Below are 20,000 nucleotides of genomic sequence, written 5' to 3'. Positions count from 1 at the left end.
CACGGCAGGGGGGTTAGAATTAAATTATCTTAAGATCCCTCCCAACCCTACCCATTGAGTATCTAAACATGGAAAAATCTACTAACCAGACACTACTAGATCATTTTATTTGATAGTATTTTTTAAAAAGTGATTTATCAACAGCAGAAAGCCACTTAAGTCCTATCAGTCTATCAGAGGAGGCACAGTAAATGGCACTGCAGATTCAAAATTACACATACACATTCGCCTCAGCTGAGTTTAAAATACAAGTTCTTACAGGGTTCTTGGTGGATTTATAAAATACATTCCCAATATGGCCTAATCAGTTTTGTTGTTCAGGTTTCTGATCAAACTATTCTACTCTGATCTCCTGCAGAGCAAGAAAGCACAAATGGTTTAGTATTGCAGAATAGTAAATCTACAGCAGACTAGGTACACTGTCACTAAATACTAAAAAGCACATACTTCAGGTGAGTTTACATGCAACAGGAAAAACCTAAAGTAATATCCAATTTTAGGACTGTTATCTTCGAGTTAGCAAAATAGCCATTCCTCTCACTTTTCATATGCAAAAAAAAAATTGCTTGATTTCCCATTTCTTACTGAAAATTTTTACTTTAAAAATAAAATTAACAAATATAACCTAACAAAAGAAACTTTGGAATTAAAAAAAAAAAAAAAAAAAAAAAAGCTGGACCATACATCCTTGTCCCATCATCTCAGCATGACTGAAATTAATTTAGCTCTTTACTACCAATGTCTACAAAGATTTTTCAAGCCTTTTCTGTATTTCAGAGAGAAATATGTATATGTAATATATTTATGCTCTGCACTTGTCTGATGCCCTTACTGATTTGTACAAGATGTTATCCAGCAAGGAGCTAATTAAAATACCACGTATCAGTTTCTCACAATATAGCTTCACTCTGGTATTGCTATCATGGCATTTTATGCAAATGATTGTCTTTTTTACAGTATACACCTTACCGGAAAAACTAAGGGGGGTTGGAGGGGGAGGGGAGGGAGATGAAGAAGGGAAGAGTACCTGTTTGTAGAGCCAGCCACGTCTGACAACTGGTGCATTAGGATTTCTCTTTATTGAGTTTGATCGCTTTCCGAAATTATGAACCTTCTTTGAAGATCGTGATGTCTAAATTGAATTGAACAGGTTAAAGAAAACATTACATCAACATCTGTTGAAAAATCACAGCACATTTTCTTTTAAGTTCTTTTGCTTATACATGTTCCTCTGGGGGATTGCAGAATACAAACTGTATTCCATTTTTAGATAAATAATTGTTATGATGGTTCTGCTGGATTCAGCATTTCTTTATTTTTCCTATGCAGAAAATTTAAAGACAAATCCCAAGACAAGTACTTTAAGATTTTCTTAACAAGAAAAATGAACCAAATAGGTAGCTGACCTTCTTATAAGGTAGGAAGAAAGCCTACCAAGCTGTAGAAAGAGAAGTAAAACTAACAGAACTATAATTAATTATAAAAAACTATATCACTTGGGCAAGAAAATTTTACTCTTTGCTGCTTTCTACACCAGTGTAATACATGAAAACTTGCTCAGATTTCAACAAGATACAACTCCCTCTTTCCTAACAAATACTGTATTTTTTCTTATTATTTCTTCCCTCTCAAAAGCCCTTCATTCTGTGATCTCTTGGCTGGTTTGTATATTATTTTACCTGCTTGCACTAAGGCCTGCTTTGAAACTTTTGCCCTGAAACGCGTATTTGCTGTTGCTTATACCTTTAACAATCTTACAACTATGTAATGAACACAGGTAATCCAGAGAAGTAGGATAAATAACTCATTTTAGATTTTATCATCCTTCTACTTGAGTAACCAAAAGAAATAGGAAGAGGCATAAAGAAACATGCAGCACTTTGTCAATTCACACTTCATTCTTTTCGGCCTACATTTATGAAGTTTGTTCTGCAACGAACTGAGCTCAACTTGTGTTTACTTGTGTTTTAAATCCTTTAAGAATTCATGCCTCAGAGACCATGCGATGTGATACAGCAAAGTATCCCACTCTGCAAAAATAAAGTTCAAATAAATTTTTTAAGCTGTGTTCATGGCTCTGCTCCAAATTGATTTGAGACAACATAATCCTCTGCTTCAGCTTTGTTACCTCTGCTACTGGGACTAATCATAAGGTTATGCAAAGTTCCTGAAGGAGGAAGGCTAAACAAACACTAATTTTTTGTTGCAAATTAGGGTATGGGCTTTCTCTATGGGAATCCTCTCAACGCATCACAGAAATGAGTTGGGTTTTATACATGCTTCAGAGACAATTCCACAGTAAGTTAAAAATCATAAACTGAAAACTGTAATTTAAAATGATGTGCAGCTTTTGTCAACAATGCCATTAACTGAAAAATACAACACAGCTTAGCCAAAACAAAGTAACTTTACAAGACCTATGTGCATTTGCCTTAAGTCTACACCACAATGAAACAAGGTCGTTTCATATTTCTTTGGTGAAAAAAATTGTGAGGGAATATAAAAAATACAGTGCTTTTAATTTCCCTTGGAGATACAGAAATTTGACTCAGCTCTGTTTGGAAAGCAAGACAGAGCACACAACTGAAATCTAATTAAAAATAAAAGTAAAAATCTTCCACATTTCATCTGAAAAATTCTACCAGTACTAAATGGAAGAAGGTTCATAACAAGCCAGGAGAATGATGTCATCCAGCTGTACAAAAGGAATATACGGAGAACCTTTAACAATCCACAGCACATTATAATGTCAACTACATCTATCTCAGTTAACCTGTATGGCTACTATATTGGCATATCACACAAAAGCTGTGCCAGGACTTTAATCAGAAATAATTTATAACATTCAAACCCATTCTAATATTAGGAAGTAAAAGCTCAAAACCTCTCAAGGATGTTCCAGACATTCTATACTTGTAAAATGGCTAATGCATTAAGGATGCTTCTGAAACCACAACCAACCATAAGCACTACTACTGTCAAGTCTACTAACAAAATTCAGCTAATTTAGATAGATATCTCTTAAGTAGGTCTGATAATGAACCATATTGAGTCCAATTTCTCTGAGGTCACAGCAAAGTTTTAATGGATTACATCTTATGAACTGTGAATACAAACTTCCTTTAATTAAACACAGCATCACAAGTGCTTTCTAATTTTACTTAATACAAAAAATACTTTAGATGACTCATGATTATTTTACCACACACTGCATAAAGAGAGTAACTGCTCCCAACAAATTCTAGGCCTTGAGACAATGAGGTATTTTAGGATACTGAAATATCAGAGTTGTATATATGAACTAATTATGAGTTCTTAAAACTTTCTGCATCACATCCTCCTCTTGTTATGTTTGGGGTCCTTGGCCATCCCATGTTTTCTCACACACGTATCTAATACATCACAGGAAGGACACAGGAAAAAGGATAAAACATAAGAATTGAAGGGTTCAACTACTTTTTACCCCATAGCTCTAAACATGTAGGCCATATTGCACAGCTTCAGCTTCTGGAGAAGGCAAAAAGTGGCTAGTGAGTGAAGGGTCCAACTTCTAACCACTTGCTGGAAGGTACAGAAGATAACAGAGCTGACAAACTCATAGTCACATCTGAGATCATCTGACCTGTTCTGAGAAATAGTCCTGGCAGCTGTGAAGCCTCCAAAACTAGACCTTATGGGAGGGACCCTGTACAGTTCCAGTGCTGAGAAAGAAGTCTGAAACTTCCAGTGACATTCACTCTTTCCCAAACCTGAAGAAAACAAACACCAGCAGGGTTCTGAACTCTGGGCAACACACCAGTCAGTACCTGGGGCTGCACAATTCATCACTCTGCAAGCTACTTTTCTCTCTGCTTAGCTGGTAGATGTCACAGAATTTATGTGGTCTTTCCTCCCCAGTTTCAAAACTAGCACAGAAGTTAAGTAATCAACACTAAACTTACTGCATACTTGAAAAACACGGGTTGAGAACATTTCTGATAAGGAAATTTTCTGCATGTGAACTCAAAGAATGGAAATCGAAATCTTTGTTACTTTTAACTTCTGTTTAAAAATATATTTCCAGTCTTCAAGGCTTACATTATCTTCCAAACCACAAACCAACTGTGATGCTGCCTTCTGGATTTCATAGGCAATTTCAGCGCCTACAAGATGGTTGCAATTTTCCATGATCTGAGTGGATTTCTGCCTCAGCATTTTAGCTTGGACCAGAAGGTTGCTCTTGAAGCAAACCTCTCAGTCATTCACTCTTATTGTGCTTTGGTTTGCATAGTAGAGCAAACTGGACTTATATTAGATAAGACTAAAATGCAAGATGCTGTCTTGGTTTAACCCCAGCTGGTAACTCAGCACCATGTAGCCACTCTCTCACCTAGGTGACCTAGGAATCTCCAAGACTTTTCCCAAGAATTTTCCTGGGAAGCCAAGACTTCAACTTCCGGTCCAATGACAGCAAATCATGTCATCTGCCATTCCATTTTACCACAGAGTCACCTTCCACCTCTCTTGTAATTACTTCTTACATACAATTATAATTCTCTCCCTTTTACCTGGAGATCTAGTCAACTGTTTGTGACTAAGCAATTTCTGTAACAATGCTTACCCAGATGTCTGATCAGTCACTCAACATTTTGCAGTTCACACAGAATAGAAGGGTCAGATTCTGTGAACAGTGTAAGTGCATGCAAGTCATAAGAGCTGTAATACCTGATAAAAATTACAGTTTCAGTTATAATGTGTTTCAGACACTTTGGTTTCCAAATTAAACATGAAACAAGCCAAGTGCCCTGGAAAAGATACATGCTTTGTTTCGCTTTTTGTAGTGGAATACTAATATATAGTCTATACTGTCTAGTACCTTGTGATACAACTGAATAATTTTATTTTAATTTGGACATAAATACTTACTCTGCCCAAAGGGCTCATTGGATGAGCAGCATAATCTGATGTCACATTATAGTTAGTTGCTTCGCATATCATGCTTATTGGTCGCTCCTTCTTTTCTTCAGATGTCATTGCAGCAGCAGTCCTGAAAATAGAATATGTAATAGCACTAGAACATTCTGTGTGTGCAGAATGCTATTAAAAAGCACCCCTAGACGTAGCCTAACACAATATGTGTCCTACTTTTCCAATTTAAAAGCAATTCACACTTCATTGTAAAGTTACCTGCACTGCATTTTAAACTTAAATCTATTATAAATGATTTTTAAGATGTTTTAAAATAGCATTTCTCTATTAGTGTTAGGTGTTGGTAGGAGGGAAGAAGACAGGTATGAGCATGAGACAGAAATGGGAAGAAATGCTCTCCAAAGCCCCCATATGGCTTTGTCCCACTTCAGTGAGAAGATGCACGTTTGTGGAATTTCACATATTGCATTTCTGATGGTTTTCACTCTAGCCACCACGTAACATGTTGCAGCAATGGTGGTGAGCAGGACACCCAGTACCCAGCCATATATAAAATACTGAGGTCAGGTATAACTTCTATGCATACCTTCTCATATTATTGTGTATTCTACAAAACTAATGCAAAGATAACAAAACTGAGTTATTACCCAGAGATTCAAAAAGTGTCTCAACTAGCCAAGAAAATAACCAATTGAGGAGACACTATCAGGCAAAACACAATAAAGGCACATGAATGTCCCTATCTGATTAAAAATATATTCCTTTTTGAAAGTTTATTGGATTATTATATAAAATATGTCATTTGCTAACACTAAAGAATAAGTAAAGTGATAAGTGGCAATTCACACTGCATGAGTATGGCGCATTTCTACCATACAACTCATTTGGGCTGTGCTTTTTATCTTAAAAATTTGTATGAAATATTTAATAATACTCTGAAATAATTTAAAACAATTACTCTGAAATAATTTAAACAAGTAAAACTTCATACATGCTAATCTGATTTGAAAAAAGAAATACTGCAATTATCAATTACTGAATCTTACTTCAATATTAGTAAGTTTTAAACCACCTATTTTATAGACTGAAACAGATGTTACTTACTGTTCATTCACAACAAAAATACAGTTGTCCTGTGATGGCTGTCCTGTTACTGGATGTTTGCAGGTTACTTTTCGTTCATTATGACTGTGGAAGAGAGATAAGAAAAATTGTTAGGCAATATTTTCTAATTCAAGTATATAAATTCAGGACATAATTATATCAGCAGAGTGAAAACATTCATGAGTATTTCATTATGGCATATAAGAATGCAGGTGTACACACACAAATGCATATATATATATGTAAACTAATAAAAAAGGGTGATAACAAGTAGTAAAGAATCTTCATCAATACTCTGGAGCGATAGAAAACATTGGCACTATGTTGGTAATGGTTCTGAATTAAAAAACTAGAGCAGTAAGAGTGTTACTAGTTCATATATGACCACCTATAATTCACTTCAGCTACATGTCTATATATTCATAAACAGGATTTCAGATAGACAGGAGCAATATAAACGTAAGACAAACAACTGCTTTGTAGGGATAAAATACCACTAACAATATTGATTGATTGGAACAAGAGTGATGCATCACAATCACAGTTCTGACGGTGACTTTCTAATTCAGAACGCTACTCCCCTGTAGTGATTTTGGGAGTACCTTCAAGTGGCAGGGAGCCTACTGCTGGAGGGCTTCACCCTCATCAGCACAAACCACTCACTTTGCAGTATCTCATTCCCCTGAGCTGCAGGTGTTTCTACATCACAGCAGCTCACACATTTTGGAAGAAATTGCCCAAATTCAACAACTATCAGCTGCTACCACTCAAGAAGGAAATGTTTGACTTAAGCCCTAGAGGGGAAGAAAGAGAAGGGGAGGAATTGCTTTTACAGCCTACCAGATATGTCAATCAGCTGACAGCTATAACATGTACCTGCTGCAGCCTGGGGTTTTTCTACCTGCTGCCTCCAAGGAAGTGGCAGGGTCCTAGTGCCAGTTATGCTCCAAGCTGGTACAGCAGCAAGACTATACAACTGTAAGAGGCAAGGGATGCCCAAACTGCAGCAACCCCCACTGAACTCTCTGGCCCCAAAATGTAGGAGAGAGAGCAGGAAAGGTGCACTGACATAATTTAAACCTGGTTCAGTGATTAAAAAGTATACAAGCAGAAATTAGACATAGATGTGTTATTTGGATAACACTCACATGCTTCAAAACAAACTCACCTCTTCTGTTTTTAACACTTTCAGTAACATTTATAAGCAAAATGTATACAATACAAAACCATCAGTCTTGGAAATCAGCACTGTAAATCACAAAATAATTCCACTTGATAGTATTTACTTTTGCAAAGAATATGTGATGATAATCTTCTTCATGTAAGTTATCTTACATAATACTATGTCTTATCATAAGTTCAGCCTTGAAAAATATTCTTGGACAGAAAATAAATTGAAAAAGAAAAAAAGTGCTTTAGTTGGAAGATAGCAGAAAAGGTGCAGAACAATAAAAACTTTGAATAGCACTTTATCCTTAACACGTACTTCTTTTATTGCCAATGCATTCAACCATCTTAGCTTTCAGAAATATGAAGCACAGCTCATCTCGTACATGTTATGTTCTCTACTCTTCCTGCTTGAAACAACCTAGACTTAACAAGACCATCTTAACATTCCCCAAGTTTTTTGAAAACTCCTTTGGATCATAACACTTTGCAACTAGGGAGCATTACTAATTAAAAGCTACCTCTAAGCAAAAGCTTAATAGAATATTCATGCTACCTTTATGGTCAATGGATAGTTGGATAAATATGCATAAACCTAAAGCGCAAAATTAGAAAGATAGCCCAATTCTTTGCAATTTCTTTACTGGGATTTTAAAATCTTCTTAATACCTAAATGGCCAGATGTGTTATGGAGCTTAACTAATGAGCTAGCAATCGCAGCTATTTTATCTTCACACTAAATTCAGCATAATTCTAAGTTTAGCTTCTAAAGAAGCTTCCTGCTCCAGAAATGCATCCTTTAGAATGAGGGGATAGAAAAGAGATGACCCAAGTTTGTCTATGCCATCCCTAGTTGCCATGGTCCTACAATGCCTTTCAAATGAAAATGGCCCAGATTGAAGAGAATTAAGATTCAAAATATTTCTGAGGAAGCTCCCAGGGGTTTTTGTAATTCCTCTTTTTCTTCACTTCCCAAAACCTTTCCTTTTGTTCTGACATTTCAGAAACTCTCACATCAAACCAAACAACCAACCAACCAACCTAAAAAAAAAAAAAAAAAAAAGAAAGAAAGAAAGAAAAAAATAAAAGAAGACAAACAAATTAAACAAATTAAAATTATGGACATGAGCTGGCATTCCACAAGCTCTTCCAAAACACTGCCATCTTAATCACATGAAACCTTGACAACTGGCTACCAGCTGACATCCAGAAATATAGAAATAAATGGATCAGGACTTCTGCTCAAGGACAACCAATACTCAGGACAGCTACAAAGGTAGCACATCCCATGCTTTATATGAGTGCCCCTAGCTCACACTGACACAGGAAGAGGCCACACTCAAAGAATGTAAAGGAGAGGTCATATCAAAAACAGGAGGGAAAGCAGGAAGGGGGAAGAAAAGAAGAGAGAGATGAAAGGAAAGGAAGCACTGACACAAACCTGTTCAAGAATATTTTGTTTCAGGCTTGACTCATATATCAAGTCAGTATTCCAAAAATATAAAAACATTTTTGGACAAAACACAGTTTTCCTTACTACTCACATTGGTGTTGAAATGTGTAAAGGGGTAGCCAACATTATATTAAAAATGCAAAAAAACTACTGTAGACATGAAACATTCTCCTGTGGGATATACAATACTTGCTTTCTAGCAATTGAGGGACACTTCCTTCTAAAAAGGCAAGGCAAAAGAACAACAACCTTTTCTTCCTCTCCAGCTTAGACACAAGTGAAATCACCCAAGTGAAGTGAAATTCAGCTTGCACAACTAAGCATGACAACTGTAAGTATGTCTAGCTGTTATGAACACATTTTACATACTTCCATTTGAAAACTTTCATTACTCATCTGAACTATTGCATTTCTGGCATTAATTTAGCTGATATTTTGACAAGACATCTCCAAATAACTGTGTAAGGTGTAGACTAACTTGGTAATTATTGTCATAACCCTCCCACGTAACAGTAGGTTAAAGCATTTGTTTTAACCTTGATCTTGAAGACAACTGAGAGTTTCATTAAAATGAAGGTATTTGCCATCTTCAATATGCGATTTAGACAGTTGTTCACTATAATAATACATATCAATAAATCTCAAGGGAAATAAAACTTTTAAACTGAGAACTCTAATTTCAGTTTTATAGTACGTAGTTCAGAGGTTCAGCTCTGCATATTTATGTGTCTGTACTTCTGTTATGTGGTAAGGAGTGATTCACACTGACACACGCAGCTGGAAGCCAGTGTGTTAACTTTTTTGTTATGCAGAGATACAGCCTCCAGGAGCTATATGGAAACAACACTCCCTTTTCTGTCCAATTTTTAATGTCAACATGTTTTGTGAACACAGGGTAACAATACATGCAAACACAGTGTTGCACATACACTGAAGGATATAACTGACCCTTATTATTTTAGCATCCATAGTTAAAGTGGTATTAATATACCATGCTAAATACTAGAGTCAAAGATGGAAAAAAATCCCTCTGTATTTTACTAGTATTAATGAGCATACTCTCTAGACTCAGCATATGGCACAAACTATTCCTTATTAATATTTGCTACTGGGATGTGTTGTGCACCAGAAATCAACACAGGTGACTAAGATGAGAGATAAGCATTTCAATGCAAAATAAAGCCTAGTTCTTGCATGTATCAAGATAATAACCCATTCCTGATCCCAGCAGTGGCCTGGGACAATCACCTGCCATAAAAGGATCAAAGCCAACACAAAACAAGCCAACATTAAATAAATAAACCCCCCAGAACACAAAAGCCTTAACAGACCAAGATACATTTTTGGCTAACTCAGTGCAAGACAAGAAGATACAAATTTAACAGCACCAATTTAACTTGACCTCTTTTCTCCAGAATTTTTAAACTTCTTCCCATACCTTTAATCTGAACACTGTGAGCTTTGGCATCATTTAGCAGGTAGCTTAGCTTTGGCACATGGACAAGCCCTCAGAGCAAAAGGATTTATCTTGCTCAGGTCAGAAGCTGACGGCAACCTTGAATCTAACTCATGTTATTTCCCTTCTTATCTACTCTCCTTTTCCTTTCCACCCCTTGAGACTCTTTCATCTCTTCAGAAGGCAGTATTGTTTTATTTTCTAGACATGTTCAAAAAAACCTTACAGTGTAGTTTTAATCTACTCACTAAACATACAGTCAACAGCAATCTTTTTGATGGCCAAATGTGATCCAAAGACTAATAAAAAAAGGCCTTAAATATATCATTCAAGTCTATTATTCTATTTGTAAGTAGCAACAGAATGCATAATTCCACGAGCAGTACTTGCTGATGGAAGTCCTACACAAACAGGATTGTTTGTTTGGTTTTGTTCTATCTTGTGTTTTACAAGATTGCTGACCCAAAAATGCTGTGTAACAATGTTCTGTTCTAACACATACACCACTGCAAAACCAGGAAATTCAAAATTCTGTCCAGTTTTGACATTTTAAAACTACTATCATCTTTAACAGTACAGGGGTTTTTTGCATAGGGAATACTCAATTGGAATGGGAAAAAAGAGAGATGAGTATTCAAGTCATACAGGAGGATGCACACGATGAAAAATTGAGGGTTAGACCATCTTTCCTCTGAACAGAGCAGTTCACTCAGAAGTGGCAAGAAAGATCAAAGTACAGGGTGGGGACAGTTGGTTTGGGGTCTCTCCATTGTATAATTTGGCCGAATTCCCTGTCCTCTCAAAAAAAATGAGCTGGGCCAGAACTCCCAAAGAAACATCTGGTTTTCTCCCACCAAAATTAAAACTAGATGCCACTTCAAAGCTTCTTTCATGCCCTTTCTTTGTAGACTTTATTTATGTGTTCCTAAATGCTAAGGCCTTCTCATTTGCTCATTCTCAACACCATCAAAGTAAAGGCTGAGTTCTACTTCACTGAAAAAACACAAACAAAATCATAAACCAGGATACAACTTTCAACAGGCCTCTGAATCTTTAATTTAGAAAGACTGTTCCTTTCAAAGTGAACACTGAAGGACACATTTCGGAAGAATGCTACACCAAGTATCTTGACTCCTAACATTTATTCTACGTCTTAGATCAGATTTAGTCTGACAATTTAATCTCTCTTATGCCAACATGCAATCCCTATATATCATAAATATACTCTGAATGCATGGAGAGCTTTCTTACAAAAAGCAGTTTTATGCATTTATAATACCTGCTTCATGACAAAATACCTTAAAAGATCACAGAGAAGGTAAGACTACCAAAATTACCAAAGCAATAAAGTCATCCTCTCTACATTAATGCTAAATTTTTGCACTGATATTTAAATAAGGTTCAACTGGAGACAAATGTTAGACAAGTCTGGGACAGCTTTAGTTTGCTTCTATGATTCTATGTCATTCCTCAAGGTGTGTGTTTGTGTGGAAATAACATCAGCCGTTTTTGCCTTGTGCGCTTGCTTTCTGACATAAGACTGTCTCATTTCTAATTGAAACACAGGCAGTAACTCACAGTTATCTAACAAAAAGTTGTCTGAATTTGGGAAAGTTTAAGTAAATGCAGTCCCTAAGCAACTGTTAGCACAGATGTGGTCTGTGGCTGTACCAGCTCTTCTGTTTTGCTAAATCTGTAATGCCACACTGCACAGTAAACAGCAAATGCAAGCACTTTTTTGTCAGAGCTATCATACCCTAGAATTATGAGCCTTTTTTCAATTAAGCTTTTTAAACAACAACTTTGGAAACCAGGCTGCATGGCTCCACTGGAAAACATATGAGCATGGTAACATCAGCGAGTGAACAAAAGAGGGTGTAAAGAGACAGCGAGCTTCAAATCAAAGTGCTGACAGACCTGTATAACATCACACGCTGCTAAGAGCAAAGTGCTTATAATCCTTTATATGTGCACACAAGTGGGAAGGTGCATGCAAAATTCTGCTAGATTTCCTGGCAGACAATGCAACACCTAAACTGTAGTTGCTGCTGCCACCATTTTTTTTTGGTCTACACGTTTATTTTTTTCAGGCAACTCAGGCAACAAAGCTTTTCTTGTTTGAGCAGATACGATTAATATGCTCTCATGACATACTTCCAAGGTAAAGCTGTAAGTTTATGTGATTAAGTGCAAATATTAAAAGCTCTTTAAAAATGCTGGGATGAAACGTTTTCTAAAGTAGCATATATTGTATTAAAGATTGAAAAGCTTTTAGTAAGAAACTGTTCTTTCTAATCAGCACTGCATTTTTAGAAAAAGGAAGTGTTGCTGTTTTCAGTTTTCCCAAAACTTTGTGGGAGGGTTTCTCACAGAATCATAGACTGTAGGTAACATACCTGGGAATTTGTAAGACTTGGTACACACCACAAAAGCCACACACCTCTGAATAGAAGTGTGACAATTTGTGAGAGGTACTTGCATGTGTCATCAATCCATATAACATTTCACTACATACATTTTAAGCCCTGTGCACAGTGTCTAATATGGTGCCTTTATAACACTACCACACGTAAAGAATCAGACTGTAGTAAATATGATTAATACATCATTTGCTGTTTGAGAAAACAGTGATGTGGGCATTAGAAGGCAGAACTATCTGTGAATCTCAGATGTGATAGCTGAAATCCAAGTATCACTTAATGGTTAACTACCTGGAAAGCTTCCAAGAACTAGAGTAATGTAACAGTTTTGCAGTGAAAACCCACAATCTGTTTTCTAAAGAAAAATGGGATTTAGAGTGGCACGGTTCAGCAGGTGGCTTGTGGACCAGGAGCAGCACTGGATGCTCCAATTTGGCTGCTACTACCTCTTCCTGAAGACTGACCATATAGGTCTGATCAGTTAATGATTCCTAAAACCTTGCTTCCCTGATGCAGGAGTCACACTGCTGCCCCTCCTGAAGAGGTAAAAGGGCAGAAGACGTAAAAGCTAACTTGTGGAGAAGACAACAAAAATCCACTTTATTTTCAAAAGGGATCTCAATGGATTCAGTAATCAGATGATAAAGAAAGAAAAAGAAAACTATGGGTTTCATTCAGAAACAGTTGTGCATTTGCTAACAAGAACAGTAAAACTGACAAGCACTTACCTCAAGGTTTTTCTCCCCCCCCCCCCCCCCCAACTAGTTTAGAGCATTCTCTGATACAGAAGTAGTATTTCAAAAGAGCCAGTGATTCCCCTTCACAAAATCTAGGTATTTAGTAAATTGCTACATTGGCCCTCTATTTACAGTTCTCTTACTAATGATTTGTTCTGCCACACATTTATTATGTATCAAATTTCCTTCTATCCCAGTTTTTACCATATTGTATGGGGTTTGGGCATAGTGTGTTGTTTTTTTGGTTTGGTTTTTTTTTTTTTTAGGGGGGGTGTTTTGCCTTTTTTTTTTGTTTGATTTTTTTCCCTTTTCCTGCAGTGTAGATAAAAGAGCACACTATGAATACATGTTCATCATCTACTGCATGACTTCCATTTTCAATATTTAGCACTTAAAAGTCTTGTCTTTGCCTCTCCCAGTTAACAAACCAGAAGACCACAAATTGATAAAATGTGCCTGTAGTTCCCCAAATTTCTATTACTTTTGTGTAACAATTTCAATGCTTTCATTGTCATGCCTTCTTCCTCCCTCTACTTTTGACTTCTCAGTTACCTATTACTGGTACAATTACCATTCTTGGTCTTCTTAGAGCTGTTGATTATCTTCACTCAAGTTTGTTAAAAGATATCACTTGCCCAGTACATTTTTTTTACTCTTGTATCATATAACTCAGAATCCTGTTTAGTTTAGTCTCAAACTAAGTGACAGCCTTTAAAGAATAATTGCAGGAGTTACAGCATAAGTCAATTGTTCAATTAGACTACTGCAAAAACATAAAGCTGCTTCATTTTATTGAGCTACAAATGCAATATACATACATGTTATAAAAAAAATATGTATAGTATCAGTAAACTACTACCTCAAATTCAACTGCAGGCTTTTAAAAGACATTTGGTGAAATCACACTGTGCTGCTTCACAGATCTAGGTAAGTGCATCAGGATCAAAATCTGATCTGCAATAACAGAAGTAAATACTTTAAAAAGTATTTAAGTATTTAAAAAGAAAAAATTCTCTTAAAAGTCTTCTACCTTCGGTCAGATTTCTCGGGGTATCTTTCCCTTATCCCATCTGTTATCATTTATGATTACACAGAAGTGTAACAACATAACACTACCTTCAGACAACTGCATGACTTCCATGGCTTCTTGATCACTTTCCCAACGCCTTAGGAGCTGGCATACTTCTGCAACCACATCTCTAGTGAACAGCCATTTTTATTAAATAACACCACACTTCTTTTAATAACCCAGTAGAACTTTAAAAAGAAAGCCTGGTAAGTGTCTGCAAAGGAAATATATTATCTGGGAAATGCTTAGAAATATTTATTTTAACAACTGACAGAAGAAAGCAGCTGAAATGCCTGTGCATTCACTTGTGCATCAGTTTTAGTTGAAGTCCCAATTCAGACACATCCTGTATTTCAGAATTTTCCCTCACAATAGATCCTATCATGGAAGAAATAAGGATAGACACTAAAATTTAGAAAAATAATTGTTTTATAAATGAACAGTCAACACTAACACTTCAATCACAGGCTTTCTTAGAGCCATTGTAAGGATTTAATTGAATAATCTTGGTGGTCCACTGATAGAGCATATGCAAATATGTGCACCAGACCCCAGAGGATAATTAATTGAAGTTTACACCATGTGTGGGCCTGCATTCATCTCAGACAAAAGAGTACAAACTGTATTAAAAATATTCATTGCTTATGACGTAAAGTTCAAGTACAGAGACACATGGGGTATAAAACATGGCACTGAACTGGAACGCTGAATGTGTCAGCTGTCATCTCCAAGGTCCAAGGGCGCAGCTGTGCCTTGCTCAGCTCTCCTGTTTCTTTCAGTCCGTTAGGGTTCAGCCTCAGGAGCTGATCGTTTCAGAAAAACAGTATTTTTGTCTTAGAAGAATAGAAGCAAGTTGTTTTAGAAGGCTCCAAACGACTGAAACATTAGCAACAAATAAAACTGGTTTTGGGATTTGTTGGAAATCACAAGTAGATAGGAAGTTATTTCAGGATTTTCTCTGCACACTCATATCCTTTTGAAAACCTACATTGTTTTTTGAAATGTCCACATATTATGTTAATGTTTGCACTTTGTGTTCATTTGCTCATATTTTACATTAAAGATCCTGGTGAAGATACAACATATTTTAATACAGAGGTCTGAACGTGAATCAGGCTTCTGAGAAACCTTGAGAACTGTTCTAACTGCAAAGAGGCCACATCTCCTCTCTTTCCTCTGGTTTTAAATTCATCATTCCCTTCTATTTGTCTCGCTACCTTAAAGTATTTCTAAAAATCAGGCAGGCTTCAACACTTTAGCAATTACTTCTTTTCAGAAAATACAACATTATAATGTTATCCACAAGAAAATACCATAGGTTGTCACACTTTGATGTGGTGCTAAGTCTTCTCACACCTTCATCTTAAACATAAGCGCAAAAGTCCTCACCAAGCAGAGAGTGCCAGGGCAGATGGACCCACCGTCTGATCTACTGCAACATCTCTTATGCTCCTGTGGTGAGTTTAACTCTGATTGTCAGAGTAAGGTGAAGAGACTGTCTATGCCTAATTGTTGGTGCCAAGAATACCCGTCAGAGCAATTAGCAAAAACAGCCCTTTACAGCACTGAATCTATCTTCTGCGCTGTTTAGTGATACTAGTCTACACATTAATTCATTGCTTGGATGCATATGATCAAAAAATAATGGAAGCACACAGTTCTATTCCACAAGAAAGAGGCTGAGAAATATGTCACAGAGACAAGCAGAGCCAAATGATGGCTGGGAACTGGAGGCTGGCACCTTCCCTCTGTTACCAAGCACAAAATTGAACAGTGGGAGGGTGGTCTAAAGGAAAATATCCAAGGTTAGCTATCGGTAATTAATCAGATTCATCTAAAAAAATGCAATAAAAACCCCAAACAAACCAAAACAAACAAAATCCCCAACTCTTTAAAATAAAGTTTGGGGTTGCTTTTTCTTGATCTGTTATATGCATCATCAGATCTGGCAGGAGCCACAGATACTGGAATATCTTTCTGTTAGTTCAGAATGCACAAAGAAAAAGTTACTAACATTATGATGGTGTTATGAAATGCAATCATCTGATACTTAAAGATTCCTAGTTGTGCAGTCTTTTATACCAAGCATCTTCCCCAAAATTATCTCAAAAATGCCAACTTAGTTGAATACTAAGAAAGAAAAAGAGGTTAAAAGGATATAATCTTCCCTATAAAGATCATTCACAGTAAAAAAGTGATAAAATCCATTGATTTTAGAACCAACCTACCTACAAATAGCAAAAAAATGCAAGTCAACCTGAATACAAGTTAAGTTCGATTTCCTTTACACAGGGTTTTAGCTACTTTTTCGACACTTCGATACCACATTTCTGATAAAATAAATGAACACCACACTTCAGTGCTAGCAACAAGTTATTACAACTTCAGCAACACACTTAGTCATTATTACGTAAGGAAATAGAACAGATGAAGAGTAACTACAATACAAAATTGCTAGATTAAAGCTATTTGGCCTTCTTAAATAAAGAAAAAAGGTCTGTGTGATGGGTAAACATAAATGAACTATTCAAGGTAGTTTCTTTTATGAAATGGATGTACTACATTAAAAAAAAGATTCACTTTTTAGAATGTGCTGTAAAGCATACAATCAGGTATTTTAAAAGGTGAATTTGCCAAAATAAGTACCACAAGAACAAGGTCATTACTCAATTATATCATTATTCAATTTATCAGATAAAATTTTAGCATCCCATCTGATCAAGAGTTTACATCTAATACTCCGTGCTTATAAGCAGATTGTCAATCACTTTGATGCCTGCTAGTCTCATATAATTGAACCATTAGTTCTAGAAGTTTGGAAATTTTCATCTGACAAAAGTATTTCTTGGCTGCAGCCCCTTGATTTTCACATCTTCAGTTTCAACACCTACACAGATTGTTCTGCATTATCCATTTCCTTCATAAATGCAAAGGAACAACTACAGCTTATTTACGGAATGAACTGTCAGCAGATTTGTCAGCTATGTGGAAACATACACAGCAAAAAAGTATTACTCAGTTTCTTAGTTTTACATCCTGACCTTCACAACTGTACCCTTTTCCCACAATACAACTTATATAACAATTTTTATTAAAAACTATTGCTGACCCAGCAACACACACTGCTTCAGGAAACAGCACACCAGGTTGTTTCTTCCAATTACAATCACAGGTTAACTGCAGCAGTAGGAAAAACTGTGGGACAGTACCTCCTCTTGAATAGACATGATGCATCTGACGACCTTGCCAGCATTTTCTTGCATTAAATTCATACCTTAGTGAGAGCCAAAACCCGGGAGCTGTTTTCTTTCACAGGTAGTTTCTTCAAGCTGTTGTGAAATTCCAAGCTGCTGGAATTGTGGCATGCCACTCAAAGTCTACATGCAAGCCATCTTTGGCCAATTTCGGTAGGCTGCTCTCTTGCATACTGGGTAATCAAATGTTAATAGCATTGGTGACAACTTCTTCAGTTTTAATCCCAACAGCTAGGATTTTCTCATGGGACGTGCATATGTGAACACACACCCGCCACAATCCACTAAAATGAAAATCCTGGTGAAGACTCATTTCATAAAGAAACACAAATGACAAATCAGTTTGTTTCATTTGTGTCAGAGCAAGAGCTCAGGATCAAAGGGGAACCTGGATGGCAGACACTCAGAGTTGGTCACTTCAATGGAATTTTCAAATGACAAGGAAAATCGAATACCATCCTATTTGGTGGGAACACTATACTGTATCAACCACTTTTAGAACTTAAGTTTTTCATATGTTGAATCTCACTTTAGAAGGAATTTTAAAGGACTAGTAAAATCATGCCCAGGAAGATAAATTAACTGCAGTTTACCATATGGAGTATTACTCATTTCTCCTTTTACCACTAGAAAACATGAACATAAGGAAGAGATTTGCAAGGCAGTGAGTCTTCATATGAAACCCAGAAATGAAAACTCCGCCTCCTCCCCCCCTTTTTTTCCTTGCTGGATTACACATTCTATCACAAAAGCAGATTTTAGGCTACATTTCAAGACTATAAAACAGAAGTTCTGTTAAAAAAAAAAAAAGTTTTTACACTTCTCACCTTATAAGGTGTTTCCAGAATCTAGAATCAGCAATTTCAGAGATATTCCAGATCTATGAAGTAACTATGCTATGCAGAATTTTTACAGATCTCCAGCTACTCAATACAGCTCTACATGTTACATACCTTCTGACACCAAATTGTTTCAGAATGGTTTTCTTCTGGTATCCACAGTTTCTTAGCAATGTTTGTATGTATTCAGCCTCTATATGGGTATACCCCTCTCCCAGCTACAAAGGATGGGGATTTGAAATGCATTTACAGCCAGCAGGTTTACAGTAGCACAATACTTTATCGCTGTTACAAGGCAAAAGAAACCCACCACAAGTAGATGTTGCACTAAAGACCTCATGCCCTTCCTCACAGAAGACAGCATTGTTCATTTGTTTGTTTGCTTTAAACTCAAGATTCCTGATGTTCACTAAAGATTCAGGCACACTATAGATCACAGAGCAGGTATCACAGACCAGCTCTAACTCCTTACCAGCCTTTTATTGTGTATGCCTGCTCTGACCAGCACAGTAATGAAATCCCTGAAACAGGCTGCTGTCTAGAGCTGTACGTACAATTTTAGTCCTCAATGATGGACTTGACAATGAAAAAGTAATTTGAAACCATAACCTTTGAAGCTATTTATGAATAATATTAATTCTCCTTCTATCTCATTTGAGCCTCATAAAGCAAAGTGGAGGGGAAGGAGACAATTCACCAGCAAATTTCTCATTCCACATGAAAAACGGGCACAAAAGTAAATCTTGCATGTTGAAAACAAAATGTCACTTGAATAACTCTTCTATTCAGTCTCAAAGTATGGAGTTTGGTTGTATTATTACCTTAGGCTGGGAAGCTTCCAGATAGCACACCCTGCAGTCAGTGGACAACACTCAGTTTGCTCCTGTTCCCTGGATGTCGGGGCAGGGAATCTGAAAATGCTCTGCCAATGACTAGTCAGCAAAAAAAACTTGCCATGAGTTCCTCCCTCTTCATGCCCTTTCCCTGGTGAAAACTAAGGCAAAACCATCCAAATCAAACAATTCAACCTATTTAATGCATTTTAAAAGAACTGCAAATGCACAAGGCAAAATATACATTGGTAGATCAACTTCAGATAAAATTTATTTTCTCTTTTACTTGGATAGTTCCAACACTGAAAATGAGTGGTATTGCTACATAACTAAGTTTTTCATGATTTAATACTAAACTAGAAGTTTGATCCCACAGTATGTATTTAATAGACACAAACACTGTCTTCACACAGTGTTTTTAGTATTTTCCAAGAAAGGAGCATTCTAGAAGATGAAAACAAGTCAATATATGAGGCAACTGAAATAAAATGTTACGTCCAAGCAATAAATTCAACAGCTCCACCAAAAGCATGTGTGAACAAGTGGTAATGCCTTGCCATGAACATTGTTCATACTTTTCCTCATTAGGTAGAAGGTATTCTGAGGTAAAGAATTTGTTCAGTGATGATTGTTCTAAACTATTTTACTGCTCAGGTGCAAGAAATTCAACCCCTTCCTCTCACCAATCCCCAAAATAAACATAATGCTTTAAGCTTTTGAAAATTTCTGGCAGAATGATAACTTTCACTCTTCATGAAAG

The 20,000-nt window shown here is 36.5% G+C and overlaps 1 protein-coding gene across 12 annotated transcripts in view; it reads right to left on the bottom strand.

Annotated features, from left to right (window-relative positions):
* Window positions 1-20,000, bottom strand: part of PLEKHA5 (pleckstrin homology domain containing A5) — a 153,956-nt gene that overhangs the window by 57,915 nt on the left and 76,041 nt on the right. For 8 of the 12 annotated variants that reach the window (XM_065683472.1, XM_065683524.1, XM_065683429.1 and 5 more), the window contains exons 4-6: window positions 6,013-6,096; window positions 4,906-5,026; window positions 1,028-1,132 (exon numbers count right to left, since the gene is read on the bottom strand). In XM_065683472.1, the coding sequence (XP_065539544.1) occupies window positions 1,028-1,132; window positions 4,906-5,026; window positions 6,013-6,096 (310 nt within the window). Of the gene's footprint in view, window positions 1-1,027; window positions 1,133-4,905; window positions 5,027-6,011; window positions 6,097-14,104; window positions 14,200-20,000 lie in introns of those variants that run through there. The other 4 variants (XM_065683464.1, XR_010613589.1, XR_010613590.1 and 1 more) reach the window with 4 other exon arrangements.

The sequence above is a fragment of the Lathamus discolor genome, chromosome 1 (assembly GCF_037157495.1).
Source record: "Lathamus discolor isolate bLatDis1 chromosome 1, bLatDis1.hap1, whole genome shotgun sequence".
NCBI classification, from domain to species: Eukaryota; Metazoa; Chordata; class Aves; order Psittaciformes; family Psittacidae; genus Lathamus; species Lathamus discolor.
Note: the sequence above shows the minus strand (reverse complement) of the source record. Positions and strands in the feature narration are given on the sequence as shown.